At 39.9% G+C, this 21,892-nt stretch overlaps 1 protein-coding gene across 1 annotated transcript in view; it reads left to right on the top strand.

The window, feature by feature from the left end:
* LOC125463873 (E3 ubiquitin-protein ligase rnf213-alpha-like) overlaps positions 1-21,892 on the top strand; it is a 162,360-nt gene that overhangs the window by 126,912 nt on the left and 13,556 nt on the right. The window contains exons 55-64 of the mRNA XM_059653679.1: positions 1,181-1,435; positions 2,917-2,995; positions 5,712-5,746; positions 9,491-9,588; positions 10,972-11,128; positions 11,890-12,055; positions 13,325-13,422; positions 18,226-18,468; positions 21,303-21,435; positions 21,719-21,808. Of these exons, the coding sequence (XP_059509662.1) occupies positions 1,181-1,435; positions 2,917-2,995; positions 5,712-5,746; positions 9,491-9,588; positions 10,972-11,128; positions 11,890-12,055; positions 13,325-13,422; positions 18,226-18,468; positions 21,303-21,435; positions 21,719-21,808 (1,354 nt within the window). The remainder of the gene's footprint in view (positions 1-1,180; positions 1,436-2,916; positions 2,996-5,711; positions 5,747-9,490; positions 9,589-10,971; positions 11,129-11,889; positions 12,056-13,324; positions 13,423-18,225; positions 18,469-21,302; positions 21,436-21,718; positions 21,809-21,892) is intronic.

Below are 21,892 nucleotides of genomic sequence, written 5' to 3'. Positions count from 1 at the left end.
GAGCTAGGGCAGGCTGGATTGCAGTGCCTAGAGATGCTGACGCATGGCTGCGAGTGTCTGTTTCAGGACTCGCAGGGAGAAACGCTTCTGAAGGGTCTGCTTGGCCTGCTGTGTTCATCCACCTCCACACTTTGTTATCTTGGATTCTCCAGCATCTGCAGTTCCCATTATCACTGATACAATCGATAAGGATGTTATTTTGATGAGATTTCTATAAAATGAGGACAGACACTCTGTTTGCAATGGACACATGACTACAAAAGTGTGAAGCCATACTGCTCAGTGTTGGAAGTATTTTCAAGATGACTTCTTCCCACTGCAGCTCAAGAGTGTTGCATGTTTTAGCCATAATAAACTTGGAGAATAGATATTAGGAAACATAAATGTTGACGATCATGATTAGAAGAGAACTCTGTCTATTTTCTAGCAGTGTTGAGCATTACATCAACATTTGGAACAATTATCTGTGCACTTTTACAGTAAGAGCACCATCATAGAGACTTTTCATATGTAAGTTGTAGTGAGAACTTTTGACGTTGCTAAGTAGCATAGATAGTACAAGCTAAAGGTCTGTATTAATTCAATGAATTATCACACTTATTGCTCCTGAATGCCAATCTGAAACAAACATTGAGACGCTGAAGCTCTAATGGTTGAGTGTGAATTTACCAAAACAGAATGAGGGAGAAATTTGTTGCTGTAGCTCCAAGGACTCAGGTCAATTTCCCAGGTGCAAGCCTGCACCACATTCTACATTCACATTGTTTTTCCTCATAATATCTGCAGACATTAGCAGCAGTTTTGATGTGAACTTTCAAAGTAAAGTAGTTTCACTGTGATCTCCATTTCTCCTCAGGTTCTGAGGTAGGGCACAGGGATTGTATCTGTGGACGTTGTCAAAACTTTTAACAATAATTAACAGCTCTCAGAACCCAAATGAAATCAATAATTTTAAATCGAGTTTATGAATTGACCTGGTCATTGATCCCAGTGCTCGGTGACAATTTGGAAGAGTGCACTAATATTTCTTGTACCATATATTTGCATACAAAAGAGATATCCATCACTTAAAGCTAAGAATGTTTCACCAAGCAATGAGTAGATTAGCGGGCTCATTTGTAAGTGAAAAAATCAATTGTGATACAAATGCATTGACTTTGTATAATCTGTTATATTTCAGTTAACCGAGATGTTGCAGACATTTATTAAGGATAGTAAACTCTTTGAGGTGGCAGACCTGAAGGATTTCTGCACTAAACTGGTGGAAAATGCAGTTGGAAATCGAAAATCTTCCCAATGGATCATAGCAGAACAGTCAAACCAACAGCGCATCCTGGTTGAAATACTCGTGCACGCCGCCTTGGTTTTTATCTGTGGAAAGAATGTTTTGTCATCCCCACTTTACAAAATTGCTTTCAAATCTGAAGAAATGAGGGTGAGGAAGTCACAAACACACAATTCCTATAAGGCAAATTTGCTTCCAAAGTTCTAAGACATGCACTTGGTCACCCAGGACCCCTTGAAAAGGAAAGTTTGTCAGGCTGTTGCAAAAGAGCCAGTGAGTGGAGCCAGTTGTTAGCTAATTTCAAAAATCAGCATAGCCATTAAAGACTGGATGGCCTCCCCTGTGTTCTGTGTTTTGAAAGGTATACCGTAGGATTATTACAATTTACTAATCTTTTCTCATCCTGGTACTTAAAGTAGCACACGTGAATGACCCTGTCAAAAGCAAATAACAAATGAGACAGTCCTTGCACCTGTCAGTCAATATAATCATATCTGATCTGATGAACCCTTAACTCCCTTTTCTTCCTGTCAAAATTCCCTTATCAGTCAAGAATCGATCCAATTCATTGTCAGTATTCAATAACTCAGACCTCAATGATCACTGGGGAAGAAAATTCAAACAATGACGGTCCTCGAACAGAAAATATTCCTCTTCATCTTGATCTTAATTGAGAGACCCCTTATTTTTGAACTGTGCCTCAAAGGGAAACATCCTCTGAGCATCTACCCTTTCAAGTCCTCTCTATATCATCAATGTTTCAAATAAAATCACTCCTCATTCTTCTAAACTATCAACCCATCCTGCCCAGTCTTGCCTCCTGAGCAGAATTTCACTGCTCAATGCCTATGATACTTGGCCTTTACAATAGAACAGCAAAGCCCCATCACAAAGCATTCCCAGGCTATAGAAGAGGACTGAATGTTTATTACATTTTCTGTCTCCCCCTGTCATCTGTAAGTGTGGACTCCACTACCAATGCTTCATTAGCACATTTCTTCACTTGGTGGGATCACAGTCTGGACCACGTAATTCTCTGTTGCTGTCATCAAATCACTACATGATTGAAAGTGACTAATCCTGATGATTTCCCCTCTTACAGTCACCTCTGCATTCCCAATTTGCCCCCCCCAGCATACTGCCAATGACTGCAACCCAGATTCTCATCACTTTAACAGTAAAGAGAGTCATGGGTGCTGTTTCCGTACCAGTCTGCAAGCTGATCATAGTAGTCATGCTGATAATTTTACCATTATGTTCTATTCATGAACTAGGATCTGAGGTCATGTCTTGCATCTCCAAGCTCTAAGAATAATGCAGTTGTTCTCTGATCTAGTAACCGTGCTAACTTCACTCGGATGACCAAGATCATGAATCTTATTAAAATGATCTGATGTCATAAGGGTGTTGCTCCAACTCTGAAATATTTAAACTTTAGAATAATTTGATACAAAGCCACACTTGGGACTAGAGAGAATTTCCTTGGACTTGGGATTCAGAAATCCAAATGTTGTTTCTTTACTTGTGTATCCCTCTGGATTAGAGAAATCGTTGATGCTGATGTTGGAAACATGTTGACAGCAGGAGGGGACCCATTAACACATTGTTTGTATATTTTCTCCCACTTTTAGCATGCCTATTTACCTACCATGCCAGAAGATGTTTTTAGTGAAGTTCGTCTATCAGTTCGAGAGAAGGTGACTTGGTACCGTAAGTGTCATTCATCGCTGTGTCTTTAATTGTTTGTAATATCCTTACCAAAAAGATTAAATGACGACTTAAAATACATAAAATTGTATGTAATTAAAATTTGGTTGTGTACCTCAAATGTACACTTCTTTAATATTCAGGGATCATACACTTTTCATGATAAGCCATAAGAATATATTTTCCCGGTCCTTATAGTAGCCTTGTATGCTGCAAGCAAACATCAGAATGTTGTAGGAGCCCAGTTGCCTTAATGTCATCAAAATACAAAAAGTAAGGCAAAAGGTGTTTGACCAGTGTGAGTTGTCCCTCATGAAATTAATAGGAAAATCTACACTGTATGATATGTGTTCAAAAAACTGTTTGTAAGGCAAATTGAATACGTTCTTTTAATATTTACATTATCCATTTCATGTTAGCTTTAGAATTCACTGTCTGGCAGGGTGGTCGAAGTTACAATAGTAATTTTCCAAAGGGCATTGAATATATACAATGGTAGGGGACAATGTAGAGGCAGCTTTACTCTGTGTCAAACCCTGAGCTATCCTTGTCCTGCGAGTGTTTAATGGGGACATTCAAGGGAGCTTTGCTTTCAGTTTTAAAGAGTAGAGGCAGCTTTACTCAGTATCTAACCCCGTACTGGCACTGACCTGGGAGTGTTTGATGAGGATAATGTTGAACAATCTTTACTTTCAGTTTAAAAGAGTTAAAAGGACAGATGTTCAGGTTCGGGGAAAGAACTGGAGAAAGAAAATAATTGGAAGCTTTCATTTGTTACAGGTGAATTCTAGCCTTTATTTTCTGTCAGACCAGATGACACTAGGGTAACTTTTTTATAAGTTTATTCATCTGTGTATGGGAGGAATACTCAAGAAAATGGTTCACAACTCAACTCTTCATCGTTAGAACAAAGGTTTTATACTACTCTTATCGATAAGAAACTTCCAACCAACTGCTTCTTCAAGTAATACCTTCCATTTAAAACTTTACACACTTTTCTGTTGTATTTCTGTCCAACCTTGGTTGCATAATTCCAAGATTGTACGTATGACTATATTATCCGATCATATTCAAACTAATACACATGATTATATTACCCAATCATGTTCAGCTGCAATATGTACTTTGTAATTACCAGTAAACCTATGCTGTATGTTGCTCTTTCAGTCCCTCCTGTTGCCCATGCTGTCTATTTTTGCTTTCATGATATATAGATATAGACACAATGGATTGGATGATGTCTTCTGAGCCGCTTAATTCTAAATATATGGTCTTTGAATCTTAATTTGTGAATAATTAAATACAAGAGTATAAAAAGTAGGAGCAGGAGTAGATCATTCAATCCGTCAGGGCTCAAGCTTTATATAAAACCTGTTACTGCTCAACTTTCATGTACTGATAGATCATATTTTGTTACATTGGATTTCTTTCTAAATGGACTTTTAAAATACAGCCCCAATGGTTTAGCATTCCTGGGGGATTTATGAGTCTTCGTTGTCTTTGTTCGGACTCAACTGTATTTAAATATATTGTTGTCCAGAGGCACATTTATCAGCCTAACTAACTTGGTGCTATCCTCTGACTCTACTTCTGTGTCTTTCTCAGTGCTATTTGTTAATACTTACATAATTATTTGTACCTTCACATTGCCATGCTTATTATATTTGCATGAAGCCTTCCAAATACTGAAACATGCTTTCAAATTGTTGAGAAAACTGGTGGTTCTGTAAATAATTCAGACTTTGAGTGACAAAAGCAGAAATTGTTAGAAAAGCTGAACAGGTCTTGCAGCAGCTGTAGACAGAAATCAGAGTAAATGTTTTGGGTCAAGTAACCCTTCCTCAAAACTCCTTTTGAGGAGAGGTCACTGGACTCGAAACGTTAACTCTGATTTCTCGCCACAGCTGCTGCCAGACCTGCTCAGCTTTTCTAGCAATTTCTGCTTTTGTTTCTGATTTCCAGGATCTGCAGTTCTTCCAGATTTTGCTAAACATGGTTTTCTGGAATGGCAGTGGCTCAATAGTGCAGTTTGTGGGGTAATGTTAGAACTGTTCAAAAGTGAAGATAATCACCAAAAAGACCTTAGCACTCACAGCAAGAAGTGAGCCAAATATCTCTCATAAAAAGGGTTATTCTGTTGGTACTTCATATGTGCGATTTATAACTTCACTTGAAGGATTGTATTTATTAATAACAAGAATAAATAATTGCATTTCACTGCAACATAAATTCACCAAAGAGCTAAAGTATTCATGCCAGACCATACTAATACTCTAACTGCTACAAAATGACAGATGAGCAGAAAATGATTACAAGGAATTAAAGCGTTTCTGGGATATCCGGATTTAACCCTCAACTATATAAGAATGTAGAGCTCTTGCTGATGCTAATACAGTTTCCATTGCATTTCTAAGTGCCAAGTCCCACTCTTAATCTAATATTTGAGTGTCTGTCAGAAGTAACATTGACAAATGTTGCAAGTACCACAACGCAACGCATTGTCAGTGTGACTGGCAGATGTATTGCAAGGTATTTCTCCTTGCACGGAAGACAAAGTTAATACTTGATATGTATGGTGGAAAACACTGTTGTATTTAAGATACTTACCGAAGAGCTGGACAATTAAATCCAATTACAGAGAAAGATGGAATTTTCTCTAACCATTTTTCTTTGCTGCACTCTTAACAAAGCACCTCCCACTTTCTGTATTTCATTGCAGAATGTACATGTGGTGAACATATTCAAGTTACTAATGTAAGTATCCATTTTATTGTAAGTATTTATATAAGGTTTAAAAGTGGTTTTAGATGGCCTTTTTTAATTTCCATTACATCTATATTAAAGAATTAAATTGTCAATCATCTCTTTGCTGTATCCCTTTTAAATGAGGCGAGTGCATAGTATATTATTTCCTACATACTAGACAGTAAATTAATCCCAGCACTCATTAAGTTATTGCTTGGGATGTGGAGCTGCTCCACACTTAATCCTCCAGGGGGCAAACATGAGCAAGAAGGGATGAAATTTGAACTATTCACATTTGATTGCTTTTCCACAAATGCTTCGCCAGAGTTAAAGACACTCCAAAGATAATGGTAAAGTAAGGTTCCAATTAGGGCCAAGAATCATGGTTTTTTTCTTCTAAACCTAATTTTCGTTCAGTTTTGCATGAGTTGTCCTGACCTGCTACTCAGATTAACTGTCATCTTTGAATTATTTCATCTGTGCTGCAATGCTAATCCATTAAGTAAGAGCCAGAGAAACCAACTTGTCCCTACTCAACTGCTCCACTCGCCCATGTAACCCACTCATAGAATCCTTACAGTGCAGAAAGAAATTGCTCGGCCCATCAAGTCTGCACCAACCTTCTGAAGAATATCTCACCCAAACCCAGCCACCTACCGTGTAACCCTGCATTTTCCATAGCTAATCCACTTAGTCTGCATGTCAGTAGACAGTATGGACAATTTAGCATAGCCAACCCACTGACTGGCATACCTTTGGACTGTGGAAAGAAGCCAGAGCACCCAGCAGAAACCCATTCAAGCAGAGGGAGAGTGTGCAAGTCCACACAGTATTTTGAGGCTAGAATCAAACACAGATCCCTGGCACTGCTGAGGCAGCAGTGCTAACCACTGAGCCATCGTGCCACCCACTACCATCTACTCACCCGCTTTACGGCTTCTCAATGGTCAGGAGAAGCTGAAATCAAGTGGAGACGAAAGTACACTTAAATGCTTTACCAAACACCACCATTCCATCAGAGAATGACCCGGAGCTCCCACTGGTCTAGCACTTTCTCATTGTGCAGCACTAAAGGAGCATGGCAGTGTCAGAGCCACTATGCTGAGATGGTAGCCTGAGGACCCAGCTGCCTGTTTGGTTGGAAGTATAAGACCCCATGACATTGTTTTTGAAGATGAACAGGTGAATAAATACTGGAGTCCTGGTCAACATTAATTCCTCAATCACATCACGAAACAAATTAACAGACCTGATATCACATTGCTGTTTGTGGGAGTTTGCTGTGCTATGTGTTTGTGTACAAAAGACTGAGAGATCTGAAGTGCATAAAAGCGTGTCAAATCGGTATTATGAATGGCTGTGACTGTTGACTGATCATTTTTTTTCTCATTGATGATTTGATACCTGAGCTCCCCCATTGTTCATGACTCCTCAAGATTGCAGGCGAGTTTGAAATGCCTATCCCTGCAATGAAGCTGGCAAGAGTGGTCGTGCTGCATAAGAACATGAGGAGAAGCAGTTGTAGGCCACTTGCTCCATCGAATTTGCAATGCTGTTCATCGAAGTCATGACTGATTGGAAAATCCTCAACTTCAGTTTCCTGCATTTTCCCCAAATGCCTTGATTCTCTTGTCTGTCTCAACTTTGGATTCATATAATGACCAAGCCTCACCAGCGCTGTCTGGTAAAGAATTCCACAGATTCACTACTCTCTGAGAGAAGAAATTCCTCTACATCCCTCTCCGTCTTAAATTGGTGACTCATTATGTTGAGATTATACCCTCAGGACCTAGACTCTCTAATAATGGGAAGCAGCCACTCCACGTCCACCCTACCAAACCCCTTAAGCATCTGTATGGTTCAAACACGTCTTAGTCCTCTAAATTCAACTGTGTACGAGCCCAACCTACTCAACATCCCAGAAGAAAACCTTCCATAACCAGAACAATGCAGTAAAACTTCACTCAACTACCTTCAATACTTGTATATCCTTAAATAAGGAGATCAAAACTGTTTGCCATATTTTAGGTATGGTCTGACTATTGCTTTGTTTAGTTTTAGCAAGAACGCTTGATTTTTGTACTCCAACTCCATTTGATTAACAAACCAACAATCCATTTGCCTTAGAGATAGCAGGAACTGCAGATGCTGGAACATCTGAGACAACAAGGTGTAGAGCTGGATGAACACAGCAGGCCAAGCAGCATCAGAGGAGCAGGAAGGCTGATGTTTCACGCCTAGACCCTTATTCAGAAAAAAATCCATTTGCCTTCCCTATTACCCACGGCACATAGATACTAGCTGTTTGTAATTTATGCATGAAGACCCTCAATAACTATGTGCTGCATTTTCTGCAGTGCTTCCTTATTTAAATAATATTCAGCTCTTCCATTCCTCCTGCCAAAATGCATTTTCCCACATTACATTTCATGTACCAATATTTATCCCAGTTCCTTAACTTGTCTGCATTCCTCTGCAGACTGCTTGTGTCATCCTCAGTATGTGACATCCCACCTATTTTTGTGTCATCTGCAAACTTGGTAATAGAACATTTGTGCCCATCCTCAAATTCATTTATAGATATTGTAAATTATCGTGGGCCCAGCACTGTTCCCTGTGGCATAACTACTTATAGATTCTCATTCCTGACAAATCCCCCCTTATCCTGACACTGTCTCTTCCATCAGTTAGCCAATTCTGTATCCATCCAAATATGAAATAGCCTTCTGTGCAGGACCTTATTGAACATCTTTTGAAAATCCAAGTATGTTTCATGTACTGGTTCCCCTTCACCTATCCTGCTTGTTATACCCTCAAAAAGCTGTGATAAATTTGTCAGACATGATTTCCCTTTCATGAAGTCATGCTGACTGCTTGCTTACATAATGTATTTCCAAATGCCCTACTAATACATTCTTAATAATAGACTCTAAAAGTTTCCCAATGACAGATGTTAAGCTAACCGTCCTATAGTTATCTGTTTTTCTGCCTCCTTCCCTTTTTAAATATAAGTGCTACACCAGTAATTTTCCAATCTTCTAAAACTTTTCCAGAATCTAACGATTCTTGGAAAATTACTACCAATGCATCTAATATCTCTGCAGCAACTTCTTTAAAATCCGAAGACACAATCCACTTGGTCCAGGGGACTTATTGGCCTTTAGCCCCATTAGTTTTCCTGGTACTTTTTAGTTAGTGACGGCTATTGTGTTTATTTCCTGCTGCTCCCTCACTTTAGCCTCTTGATTATTTCGTATTTTTTGAAGTGCGAGTAGTGCCATCTAAATGTGGGTTGGCTATCTGTATCCATATCCTGTGCTGGCCCAAATGGTCAGAAATGAAATGGAGGAGGGAATCCAGAAATGCAGTCCCTTCCACCATTTAAACGTCTCTGGATTACCCAATTCAGCCAAAATCTGGGCCTGTGACTAAGATGTTTTGTCACTTACCCGTTTAAGCACTTACAACTCATGCTGTCACCTTTACCTTGCACTTTTATCCTCCCTTTTCCATTCATGACTAAATACTGATCATTGACAACGTCACTGTGTTACCAAAGAATTTGTGACAAAAGCTTCCTTCTGTCAGAGATGATGCCTGACCATCTGAATGTTTCTTCTGTTTGATTGTGTTTTGGATGCCCAGGAGCTGAGGCTTTGTGCTGGTGTATACAAATCAATGAGGCAGCTTCCCTGCACATGGCAATGAATGAATTAAGTTGATAACTAACTGAACAATTATTTTCATTGACAGTGTGGAAAACCGACAGAAACTGCTCGTTGCACTCATTGTGGTAATCTGGTTGGCGGACAAAATCACCGTGCTGTTTTTGGATTTACTCCTTTGCAACAGTATGTATATTTCGCTCAGAAAATTAGAAAATAAGAAGTTGGCCACTTGCTCCATTGAGTCCATTCCAGTATTGAATGTGTCCATGACTGATCCTCTACATCAGTGCCAGGCTCCCGCTCTTTCGCCATCCCATCTGAGCCCTTTGGCTTCCAGAAATCTGTTTGTTTATTTCTTAAGAATATTCATTGACTTTGACTCTGTAGCTTTCTGGGTTAGAGAATTTGACAGGTTCACTTCTTCCTGAAATTTCACCACATTGTAGTCTGAAAATCCCTATTCCATACCGTTTGCTTTTGTCTCCCAGCAAAGGTTCCACTGTCCCTACTACCCTAGTTTAAATCCTCCCCCACGGAACTAGCAAATGCCCCAATAAGAATCCTGCTAGGCTGTTTTTCAGTTTATTCTCTAGTTCCCTATATCCTGCTTGCAGGACCTCATTGTACGTTAATACTGTCATGGACCATCATCTCTGTTTGCTCTTTCTCCACTTCAGAATATCCTGCAGTGTCATCCTCAGTGTTGTCCATGATCCTGACAGTAGGCAGGGAACTTACCACCCCAATGTCAAATTTCCAGCTGCAGAAGCATCCAACTATTCCCTTGACACAGGAATTTCCTATCAGTACTGCACTCACACCTCCCTCCCAGTCTCCACTGTGCAACTGACCCACTCCTATTGCCACAGACTTGGTTCTCACATCATTGCCCCAATAAACTATCTTCCTCAGCAGTGTTCTAAACAGAAAATCTGTGTGTGTGTGTGTGTGTGTGTGTGTGTGTGTGTGTGTGTGTGTGTGTGTGTGTGTGAGAGAGATAGGCCAGGTGACTCCTCCTGAACTCTGTATGGTGGTCACCCATTCTCTTTCTACCTGTGCAATCTTCACCTACAGAGTGATCACCTCACTGAACATGCCCAACACCTTTTTATTGATTTATGTGCTGTGGGCATCACAGATGGGGGCCAGCATTTATTGCCCATCTCTAGTTGCTTTTGAGAAGATGGTGGTGAGCTGCCTTCTTAAACCTCTGCATACAGTGTGCTGTAAGTTAATCCACAATGCTGTTAGGGAGGGAGCTCCAGGATTTTGAGCTAGCAACAATGAATAACACTGACCTTATCTCTTGATATACATTTGAAGAAAAGGACACTTTGGTAATTTCTATTGCACAGTAAGATACACTGGATGGTAATACTGACTGTTAAAAGCAGCAATATCATGCCAGCAGAAGTGAGTGGTTTTGAGTCAAATCTGAACTGACCATACACAGCAAATAAAAGTTGGCTAGTGCAAGAAATTGATGAATTCAGGTGAGGTCGCTTCCTGAAACAGAACAGACTTGCAGGAGTCTCAAGGCTGAACTGGTCTGTGGTTCTTTTGTAGTCACACAGATCAAACTAAAACTGGTCATGTCTTGGGACATGCCTCAAGGAGAAGTCAAGTTGTTGCACCTGATCGACAGATGACTCCCGTCACTTTCCTGTTATTGCGGACACTGACACATGTATCAATGATGCTTGGCACATATCACCATCACCAGGTAACTGACTCTTTTCTCATAAAATTATTTGAGCCTGATTTAGTTTTATATAAATTCATTCACCAATCTGGGTGCTCCTGGTTGGATCTGTGTTTTATTGCTCATCTCTAATTGGCTTTGAGAAATTGGGGCTGAGCTACCTTCTTGATCCGCTGCTTTCTGTGTGGTGAGGGTAGACCCACAGCATTGCTTGTGAGGGAGTACAAGGATTTTACCCAGTGACAGGGAAAAAAGTTTCCAATATTTCCAAGTCAGGATGGTGAGTGGCTTGGAGGGGAACTTGCGGTGGTGATGTTTCCATATATCTGTTGTCCTTTTCCTTCTAGGAGGAAGTCGTTGTGGATTTGGAAGGTTCTATAGTGTAATAACAGCATTTTGAGATCTAAAGAAAAGCTTTGCATATCTTATAGAGAATATATTAAAAATTACATATCCACCAAAATAACAAACAATGGACTTCACATCAATGTGAAATGTTGCCATTGCTTAATAATTTTCAGTCTATCATTTCTAATTTTTTTATCAATAACAAATTCATTTGTACAGCAGCCACTGAAAGTAGTTGTTTCAGGGTAGTAATCTGTCATTTGAAATGCACCTAGTGTGGCAGGAGAGTTGAAATAATCCTCTTATTTAAAGGTATGGATTGATGTGATAGTCTCTTGTTTAAAAAAAGTGAACAGTTGCAGAAAGTTGCCTTTTTTGGAATGCATTTTCTACAAAGTTGAAAAGGCCAAAACTCTGTCCATTCATTTCCACAGATTATTCAAGAAATAATTAAGCCATACGTACCAAATGTCTCCGAGTTCCTGTGGCAGCATCTAGAAACCGATCTGACCCAGCTTGGAAAGTCACTGGGGAAGAACATCGATGATACAGCTACCTGCATCCACCTGGTTATTAATGAACTTATGAATCACACTGAAGGTAATGGTAGAGTATTCTTGTCAAAGGATTAGGTCATTCTAAATGAAAATAGTATGTAAACAGCACTCCAATACAGCAACATTTAATCCCAAGTAAAGTTGTAAATCTATCGTCAGTCCATGATGTACATGCCTTTGGTGCTGGGAATGGTTGGGTGGGTAGAAGTCTGGCATTCCACAAGCAGAAGAAGATACCCTGATGGGACCGTTTGACCAAGAGTACAGTACTGTTCACCTCACTTCCCTCAGCATATCGACCTCCAATTTTGGATTTTATAGTGTGAGATTGCAGCACATCATTGGGAGGCTCACTGTTTGTTACTCTCACTCATTTTAACCCAGCTACCCGAATGAAAGGCAGAAGGTCTACTCCTTACTAGACTGTCAGAAGCTGCCAGTGTAACATACAGCAGATAAATACAACCCCACAGTATTCATTTGGATTTACAGGTATTTATCTTACATTATCAGAGAACCCTGCATTGTGGAAGCAGGCCAGTGGATTTTGCACATTCTCCCTGTATCTGAATTGGTTTCCTCTGGGTGCTCCAGTTTCCTCCCACAGACCAAAGATGTGGAGGACCTTTGGCCCGTTGAGTCCACACCAACCCTCTAAAGAGTATCCCACCCAAACCCATGCCCCCTACCCTATAACCCGAAATTGCCATGGCTAACCTACCTTAGCTACATACCCCTGGATATTATGGGAAATCTCGCATGGCCAATCTACGTAACCTGCATATCCTTGGACTGTGGGAGGAAAGCCACACAGACTTGGAGAGAACTTGCACACTGTAACCCAAGGCTAGGATCAAACCCTGGGCCCGGGCGTTGTGAGGTAACATTGCTAACTACTGAGCCATCATGCCATCCAGAGGCTTCACCTGATTCAAGCAGGTTTACATGGACACATTGCACATGGCAACATGTTACTTTGTCTATACCACTAATATACACCTCAAAAAATTCCCCTTTTCTTTATCATTCCATGCACTGACAGAATTCACTTTGAGGAATATTCATGTCAATCATAACTCCTCCTCTTAGGTGTATATTGCATGCACCTTTGAAGTCTGCAGTTTAATTTACCTAGATCATAATATAACTGTTTATTAAATTAACAACTTAGAAACCGATTTTTATTTTCAACTATAAGGACGTTTATCCCAAAAGTCACCAAGAAAGATCTGCAGAGAGTGCACATTATCGGTTTCTATGAAATGTATACACAAAAAGAACTTGGCACTGAATTGTTTTCTTTTCTGCCCAGCGCACCAAAAAGGATGGAACCAACAGCTGTCCTCAAAGACAGAGAGAAATGCATGGGAGAATCAATTCATAAAGGTTGTCATTTCTCCATTGCTTCAGGTTGGTTGAATTATTGTATGTGGTTCTCCTTGGTGGAAGCTGAAGTGTGGGAAAGGTGTTCTTCATTGCAATGCTATTTTCATCATGTGGACTGCAGAGCTATTTCATTGTATAGGTGTGCAGTTAAGAATACCAATATTTTTACAATGCACCTAACAATGCAGGAAGAGACGACAAAGAGCTTCAAAGCAAGAATAAATGCCTTTGGGAAGAACATGGGAAATGTGCAGTAAGTGGGATTAGGATGAAGGGATAATTGGAGAGGAACCGTATGAAGAGCTTTCTGATTGTCAAGCTACCTATTCCGAAAAAAGCTTCAGATGGTTTCAAAGGAATCACTTTGTCAGGAACATCTCACCCTTTGCTCTTGCTTCTGAGTGCATGGGTTTCTGTGTTTTAGTCATGACCACATAATCTGGGCTATAACTTCACTTTGGGCCTGATTGCTTCAGGAGACGATACTAAACACTAAGGCCTGTGCACGAATTTAAGTCAACATGAGAGGTCCCAAGGAAAACAAATCTGAATCTTACCCTTGGTCATATTTATGCTTCAATTGACATCGCTCAAGCAGAAATCTTATCATTTAAACCACTGATGGTTTGGGACCGTTTGTGGGTAAGTTGATTGCTGCATTTGTCTACAGAATAGACTACAAAAATCACCTCATAGGCACAATGTTTTGGTATGTCCTGAGAACGTGAAAGGGACCATGTAAATGTACAAAAAACAAAGAAACCAGCACATGAATAGGCCCTTCAACCTACCAAATCTGCTCTGACACATGATGCCTTTTTGAATTTAAAACCCTTTACCCCTCTATATCCTTCTCGTCCCTGCCTATTCAGGTCTAATGCCTCTTAAATGTTGCTATTGTATCTGCTCCTAATACCTCCACTGAATGCACATTCTAGGCACTTAGTACCCTCTATGCAAAAAAACCTGCCTCTCACATCTCCTCTAAACTTTACCCATGTTACCTTAAACCTATGCCTCCTTGTAATTGACAATTCAACCCTGGGAAAGAGACTTCAACTATCCTTTCTATCCATGTCTCCCATAATTCTGTAAACCTCTATCAGGTCAGTCCTCATCCTCTGATGTTCGAGTGAAAACAAACCAGGTTTGTCATTAGTCATAACTAACACTGTCCAAACCAGGCAACATTCTGATAAATGTTTCTCTACACTCTCTAAAACCTCCACATCTTTCTGGTAATGTGGTGACCAAAACTGTGAGCAGTATTCCAAATGTAGCCTAACTAAAATTCTACACAGCTGCAGCACGACTTGCCATTTTTATACTCTATGCCCCAGCAAAGTGCCTTAATAAAAACCGAAATGACTGCGGATGATGTGAATCAGGAACAAAAACAGAAGTTGATGGAAAAGCTCAGCAGCTCTGGCAGCAGCTGTGAGTCAACATCTCCTTTGTCAGTCCAACTGTTCTTCTCACTCTCAGCGTTCTATCCCCACCTAGCATTAACTGCTTAACCCCTTCCCCCACCATATCTTCTGCATATAAACCAACATTTGCCTAGCTACCATCAGTTTTGAGGAAGGGTCACTGGACCTGAAATGTTAAGACTTCTGCAAACACCAAAGGTGCAACAGCAGCCCATTCACCTCCTCCCTCATCAGTATCCAAGGGCCCAAACATACCTTCCAGGTGAAGCAGCACTTCTCTTAATCCACATTGCGGTCTCCTCTGCACTAGAGAAACGGAGCATAGACTGAGTGACTGCTTTTCAGAACATCTATGTCTGCCCACAAAAAAAGACCATGAGCTTCCATGAGCTTAAAGCTGCCACTTTAATGCACCGCCCTGTTCCCTGGCCAATATCTCTGTCTCAGACTTGCTGCAGCATTCCAGCGAAGCTCAGCACAAGTGTATGAACAACATCTCATTTTCCATTTGGGGACCATGCAGCCCTCTAGACTCAAAACTGAGTTTAGGGCCTGGACTGTCTCACGTCGTATCCCATTTCCCACCATACCAGGCCTTGTTATCACATAGTCTGCCATTACACACTACCTATTGTTCAAGTGAAAACAAAACAAAATAACCAGCTGTCCCCATTAACAGCAATTCACTCTCCTCTCCAGATCATTGTCAATGCCTTTGTCTGTCCACCTGTTCCTCTCTCTCTCTCTCTCTCTCTCTTTGGACTCTATCTCCAACTATTGTTTCCCCTTTACCCCTCATCTTCTGCCTACAAACTGACATTTTACTAGCTACCATTAGTTCTGAGGAAGTGTCACCAGACCCGATATGTTAACTCTGATGTTTCTTCAAAGATGCTGCCAGATCTGCTGAGCTTTTCCAGCAACTTCTGTTTTTATGACATTTGCCTGCTTGACCATCTTATACACTTGTGTTGCCACTTTCGGGGAACCATGGACCAATATGCTTAGATCTCTCTTCATGCTAATGCTTCTGAGGATTCTGCCATTTATTGTATACTTCTATCCTGCATTAGACCTTCTAAAAAGAAATCCAGATTAAATTCCATCTGCTATTTCTCCGCCAAAGCCTCTAGTGTATGTATTTCCATTTTTAAAAACTTATTCACAAAATATAGACGTCACTGGCGAGGCCAGTATTTATTGTCTATTCCTAATTGCCCAGAGGGTAGTCAAGAGACAATCACATTGCTGTGGGTCTGCAGTTACATACAAGTCAGACCAGGTAAGGATGGCATTTCCTTCCCAAAGGATATTAGTGAACCAGGTGGTATCCTGCTTCATCCTCTGGCAAACCTCCTCACTATCTGCAGCTATCCCCAACCTTTACGTCATCCACAAACTTACTAATCAGACCATCTACACTCTCCTCCAAATCATTTAAATACATTACAAACAACAAGGGTCCCAACACTGATCCCTGCAGAACACCACTGGTCACAGACTTCCAGTCAGAAAAACATCCTTCCACCGTTACTCTCTACCTTCAATGACCAAACCAGTTCTGTATCCATCTGACCAATTCACCATGAATCCCAAGCTCACAATTTCTCTTGTCATCTTAGGTTCCTGAATCTTGTAATCCTTATTCTTCATTTTCACAGGAACATGCTGGTCCTGAACTCTAATCAGTAGGCCTTTAAAAGATTCCTACAAAACAGACATGGATTTACTCCCAAACAGCAGCCCGCAATCTACATTCTCCAATTCCTGTCTAATATTTTTGTACTTCCTCAAATTAGCACTTTCACCCAGGTACTACCTATGCATTTATCCATAAGTAACTTAAAACTTACAGAATGATGGTCACTGTTCCTGAAATGCTTCCCCACTGAAATTTGGACCAGGCTCATTCTCCAACACCAGGTCTAGTATGGCCTCTTCCCTAGTTGGATTTTTACATATTGCTTCAAGAAACTCTCCTGGACACATCTAACAAATTACCATCCATGCCCCTGGCACTAAGGGAGTCAATATAGGGGGATTTAAAATCACCCAGCACAACAACCCTGTTTTTTTTATGTCTTCCCATAATCTGCCCAAATATCTGTTCCTGGATAATCTGCTGGCTGTTGAGGGGCCTATCAGTACAACCCCATCAAAGTGTTTGCACTCTTCCTATTCCTAACCTCCATCCATATGACCTGTCTGGATGGACCCTCTGAGGTTGCCTCCATCCAGTACAGCTGTGATATTGTCCCTTATCAGTAACTCCCCCACCCCTTATACATCCTCTCTATCTCATCTGATACATCTAAATCCTGCAACGTTAAACTGCCAGATGTGTCCCTCTCTCAATCAAGTTTCTGTAATAGCCACTAACATCATAGTTATATGTACTAATCCGAAATCTTAAGTTCATCTGCCTTACCTATCAAATGTATGTTCCTACCTTGTGGTATTTATGAACTTAAGTATCCAGAGCACATAACTAGTCAGATCTATTCACAGATTCGATTTGTTTTGACTGCCTTCCGGTAATGATTTTAGCTTAAATTGATTCATGTTAACAAAGCTATAAATTAACTGCAAGTGACTTGCCTCTCCAGGCCTTGCACTGGGTGAGTGGATTGCCTATCTTTCATAGAACCTATCCGACCTTAATTACATTAATGGAAATGAATTAACAGTCGCGTGGCAAAGGCTGAATATTATCCTTTTGATCTCTGAGGTTTGAACCGCTAAAAAGAGTTATGGTCACAACATTAACATCTGTGATATGATTATCCTTTCTATTGCATAAATCATCCTGTCTATTTCTGAATAAACCTCAGGGTCTATATGATTGTCTAAGAATTTTGCTAAGTCAAAGTTATAGTGAGGATCATTAAATTGTTGATCACAAGTGACATTTTGCTTACAGTTTTAGTTTCTTGCAGCACTTTCCTGCTCCTGTATATGATCTTACTTTTAACAAATCTAATTGTTATTTTTAATCTGTACACATTGAGCTGACAATGTGAGATTTATCACTTTACAACCAAAATGAACTATGATCGATTGTGTACCAAAACCTAGAGCAATCATTTATTCTGGACATGCTCTTCCAGACACTGATGGTGTAAAAGGACCGAATCCATTTGTAGGATATTTAGTCTCTTTTCAATACAGTATCGTTTATTGGAAACCAACATCCAAATGTTCAGGAAATTCTACTCATGCATGGATATTAAAAATAAAATGTTGAGTTTAAATGAAACCTGGTCACTAAACTTTAAGTAGTAGTTAAAATGTGTTCTACCATATAGCCATAGACAGTTCTACACTTAACTTGCTGAAGAACATTCAAGTCAAGAAGGCAGTAAACTAAGATGCTTTCCTCTCTTTTTATAATTCACAGAACCTTGATGAAATGTTGTCGCATGTGGGCAAGCAGATCACTTCTGATGAGAGGATTGGTGGAAGTCCTGTTGTTAAAATGCTGTTCGGAGACCCATCAGATTTTGTCACCTCTAATGATGTTTTAAACTGTTCTTCTGCCTGGAAATACAATCGTCGAATATGTGTAGAGAACTTTGCTCAGATTGTAGAGCAAAAGGGGGGAAAGAAAGCAACACCTGTACTGTGGAAATTTCTTCAAAAGGTATTTTGTGTTTTTATTTTAAGTCATTCTTAATTAGCAGAATAACTCTTAACATAAAATGGCACCCGTAACAAGGTTCATTGATGTGATAGTGACAGGAATGTTCCCAGTAAGAACAAAAGATTACGAGAACATTAAAACATTTATGTGATCTAAAGAGTAGGTGTAGCTCTTAAAGCAATACAGTGTGTCAGGGCTCACCACAAAATCCAGGAACAAGAACCACTATCTACTTTCCTGTGCCAAAAGGAGAGTCATCTTATATTCAAATCAGTTCTTTCTTTTTGTAACCTGAAGCCAGTCCCCATGTCTTCTCAAATCTACACAGTTGAAATAATTGTTCAACACTGACATAACCGAGACCCTTCATAATTTTGTGAGGCTTAATAAAACTTGCTTTGAATCAGCATTTTTCTAAGAAGGGTCTGGGGCCCAAAATGTCAGCTTTCCTGCTCCTCTGATGCTGCTTGACCTGCTGTGTTCATCCAGCTGTACACCTTGTTATTTCATTTTTCTAAATGTCTAGTTTGTCCATATAAATGAAACGTTTTGGACATTAAATTAATCTTGTGGCCCTCTTCTGTACTCTTTTCAAAGGCTCAGCATTTTGCACCAAGGTTTTGTGCAAGGACAAATTGATAAGCTTGTTTTGATTTTTGCTGTGAATACAGCTTACAATCCTATTTGCTTTAGCAATAACCTTCCAGCACTAGCCATGGTCATTTCCAGAGATATGCACGACAACTCTCAGATCTCTCATTCCACAACTAGATTTGTTTCCATCCCCTGTTAGATGTATGTATATTTAGCATTAGATCTTTTCATGCCCATAACAGTTGACATTTTAAGTTAAACATAATTTTCTAAAAGCAGCTCCATTCCTTTACCACCTCTTGACTGATATTAGTTAACTGAGTATAGATTGTAGATTGAATCTAAACCTGCCTGATGTTGTCATTCAGCTTTTCAGCTAATAACTTTGCCAAAGAAGCAGAAAGAAGACAGTGAAAATGACCCTTTTAGCAACTGGATTTTCCATCTTTGTCAGCAAAGGTATTTAGAGAGAAAATAGTGAGAGAGAATAATGATCCTTCAGCTTAAGTGGTGACTTGGACACTGAAAATTTTATTGTGTTTGCAAGATATTCAAAGTCAATAAATGTCATATAACAAAGTAATAAGTGTACATATGAATCTCAAAATGCCTTTGATATTATTGTTGTCCTAATAGTCCAGACTTTTGATTGTTTAAGCTTGTCATACCTAACTGTTAGTTGTGCTGCTGTTTAGGCACACCAGTCTCAGCTGTCTGGATAAAAACTGAAAGAACTGTGGATGCTGTAAATCAGGAACAACAACAGAAGTTGCTGAGAAAGCTCATCAGGTCTGGCAGCATCTGTGAAGGAAAAATATCAGAGTTAACGTTTCAGGTGTCCTGAGGAAGGGTCACTGGACCCGAAACGTTAACTCAGATTTTTCTCTTCACAGATGCTGCCAGACCTGCTGAGCTTTTCCAGCAACTTTTGTTTTTGTTCAGTTGGCTGGATGGCTGATTTAAGATGCAGAGTAACACCATCTGTGTGGGTTCAAATCCTGCACTAGCAGAGGTGGGCATGAAGGATGCTGCTGCTCAGCCTCTCCTCTCGTCTGAGGCATGGTGACTCTCTGGTTAAACCACCACTAATTGTTTCTCTCTGATGAGGCAGTGTTCCTATTGGCTGGTACAACTATGGCAACTTTGTCTTTGTACAGTACTTTGATGTGATGGGATCACATTTTCATTCCCGTTTGAGAAGACAGCTTAGCAAGCAGCTGGTTCATCTGGAAGCAGATTGTAGATGTCTAATTGCTGACCATCATGATCATACTTTACAACCTCTTGTGGCTGCAGATCGAGAATAGCAGTCTTCAGCTCAAAATAATTACAATGAATTGTTTATGGAGCCCCTGTGGCTTGGGACACCATGCGGCCTCACAGCCTCCTTTCGAAGCACCTTGCACCCCAGGCTATTCCCCTATTTTCATTCCTCTCGATGGACTAGGAAAACAGTAAAAATAAATGTGAACAATTATATTGACCCTGCAGTCAGATCTCAACACCTTTGACTTGGTGGAGAAGCCATCACTGCTCCCCTCAGCAAAAGAGCCGGTTCTGTTTCAAAGCCTGATCTACATATTTAAGGAAGGAGCCTACAGCCTCAGAACAGAGGCTTATCAGGCAAGAACTGGATGGGTAAGGGCCTCCCCTCCATGTAAACTGCCACTGTCCAATACCTGCTGGCAGGAATTGTTAAAGCTGTTGTCTCTGTCTCAGTGTCAAACAGTACATTCCTGCCTTCTTGTGCAACTTTTTGTCCCTCCCATCTTCATTCCTTGAAAAACATCTATGCATCTGGGTCCTGATGATTGCAATCAGTAAGTCCATTCCTTCATATGTTTTAGAAGGAATCCTCAAATTAGGAATTTGAATCCCTCATTGGGTTTACAAAGTGATTAATTTTGTGCGCTGAGGAAGTAACATTATTCAGCCTACTTTCTCTCTGGGTTGTTACCTTTAATTTCTTTGACTTTCATTAAATCCACCTAATATCAAACTGGAGCTATTTAAAGTTACATGAGTTGTTCACTTGAAAGTGCATTGTACATGTTTCTGAAAAGTAATGGGAGTATTTAACACCTTGCCCTTTCTTAACTAATTTGTTTGCTGTCATGTAATGGTTTTACTAACTGTTAAAGAGAAGCAAAATTTAGAGCTGCTAGAAACTTAATGATCCACGACCAATATCTTAACTTGGTTACCTTATAAAATGACATCCATCTTAACTTATTTTTTAGGCATGTTATATAAAGATGCTTAAGAATTTACCCGATCTTCTTGGACTGCAGTATGAATTAATCAGGACATTCCAAAGTGCCTCAAATGTGAAATCAAAGACCATTTCTCAGTTCCTTCAGCAAATGGCTTCAGGTACTTTTAATGCAAGAAGTGTTCAGTTGTACGAAGCTTGTTTACTATGAATACAGTGGAAATGTACAACAGTAAAGTCGATAGTAGCTGAAATTCCTTGATCAAATAATTTTCTGTTCTTTCTAATCCATATGATGGTTGTTTGTTGGACAATGAAAAGAAGGGGAATTAGGAGAAGCATAGAATATAAGTGGAGTGCAATTAATTATAGATGCATGACAGTGGTATTTATGTTTCGCTTATAGACTCTTAACTTATTCTTGATTCATTTACGTGTTTCTAGGACAACAGGGCCAAAAGCAAAACTTTGAAAAAAGGATCAAGATTTTTTTACAACTTTGGAATCAGCTGCGTTTGTTACTGGCAGAAAAAAGTGAGTGTGTTATGACTGTTGTGTTAACTATTGAATCTATTTTCCTGATGCAGTCATGTCATTTAGTTATCCTATTCTGTCAGA

This window comes from Stegostoma tigrinum, chromosome 22 (assembly GCF_030684315.1).
Source record: "Stegostoma tigrinum isolate sSteTig4 chromosome 22, sSteTig4.hap1, whole genome shotgun sequence".
Classification (NCBI taxonomy): domain Eukaryota; kingdom Metazoa; phylum Chordata; class Chondrichthyes; order Orectolobiformes; family Stegostomatidae; genus Stegostoma; species Stegostoma tigrinum.
The sequence above is the reverse complement of the archived record's forward strand: the minus strand, read 5'-3'. Positions and strand labels throughout refer to the sequence as shown.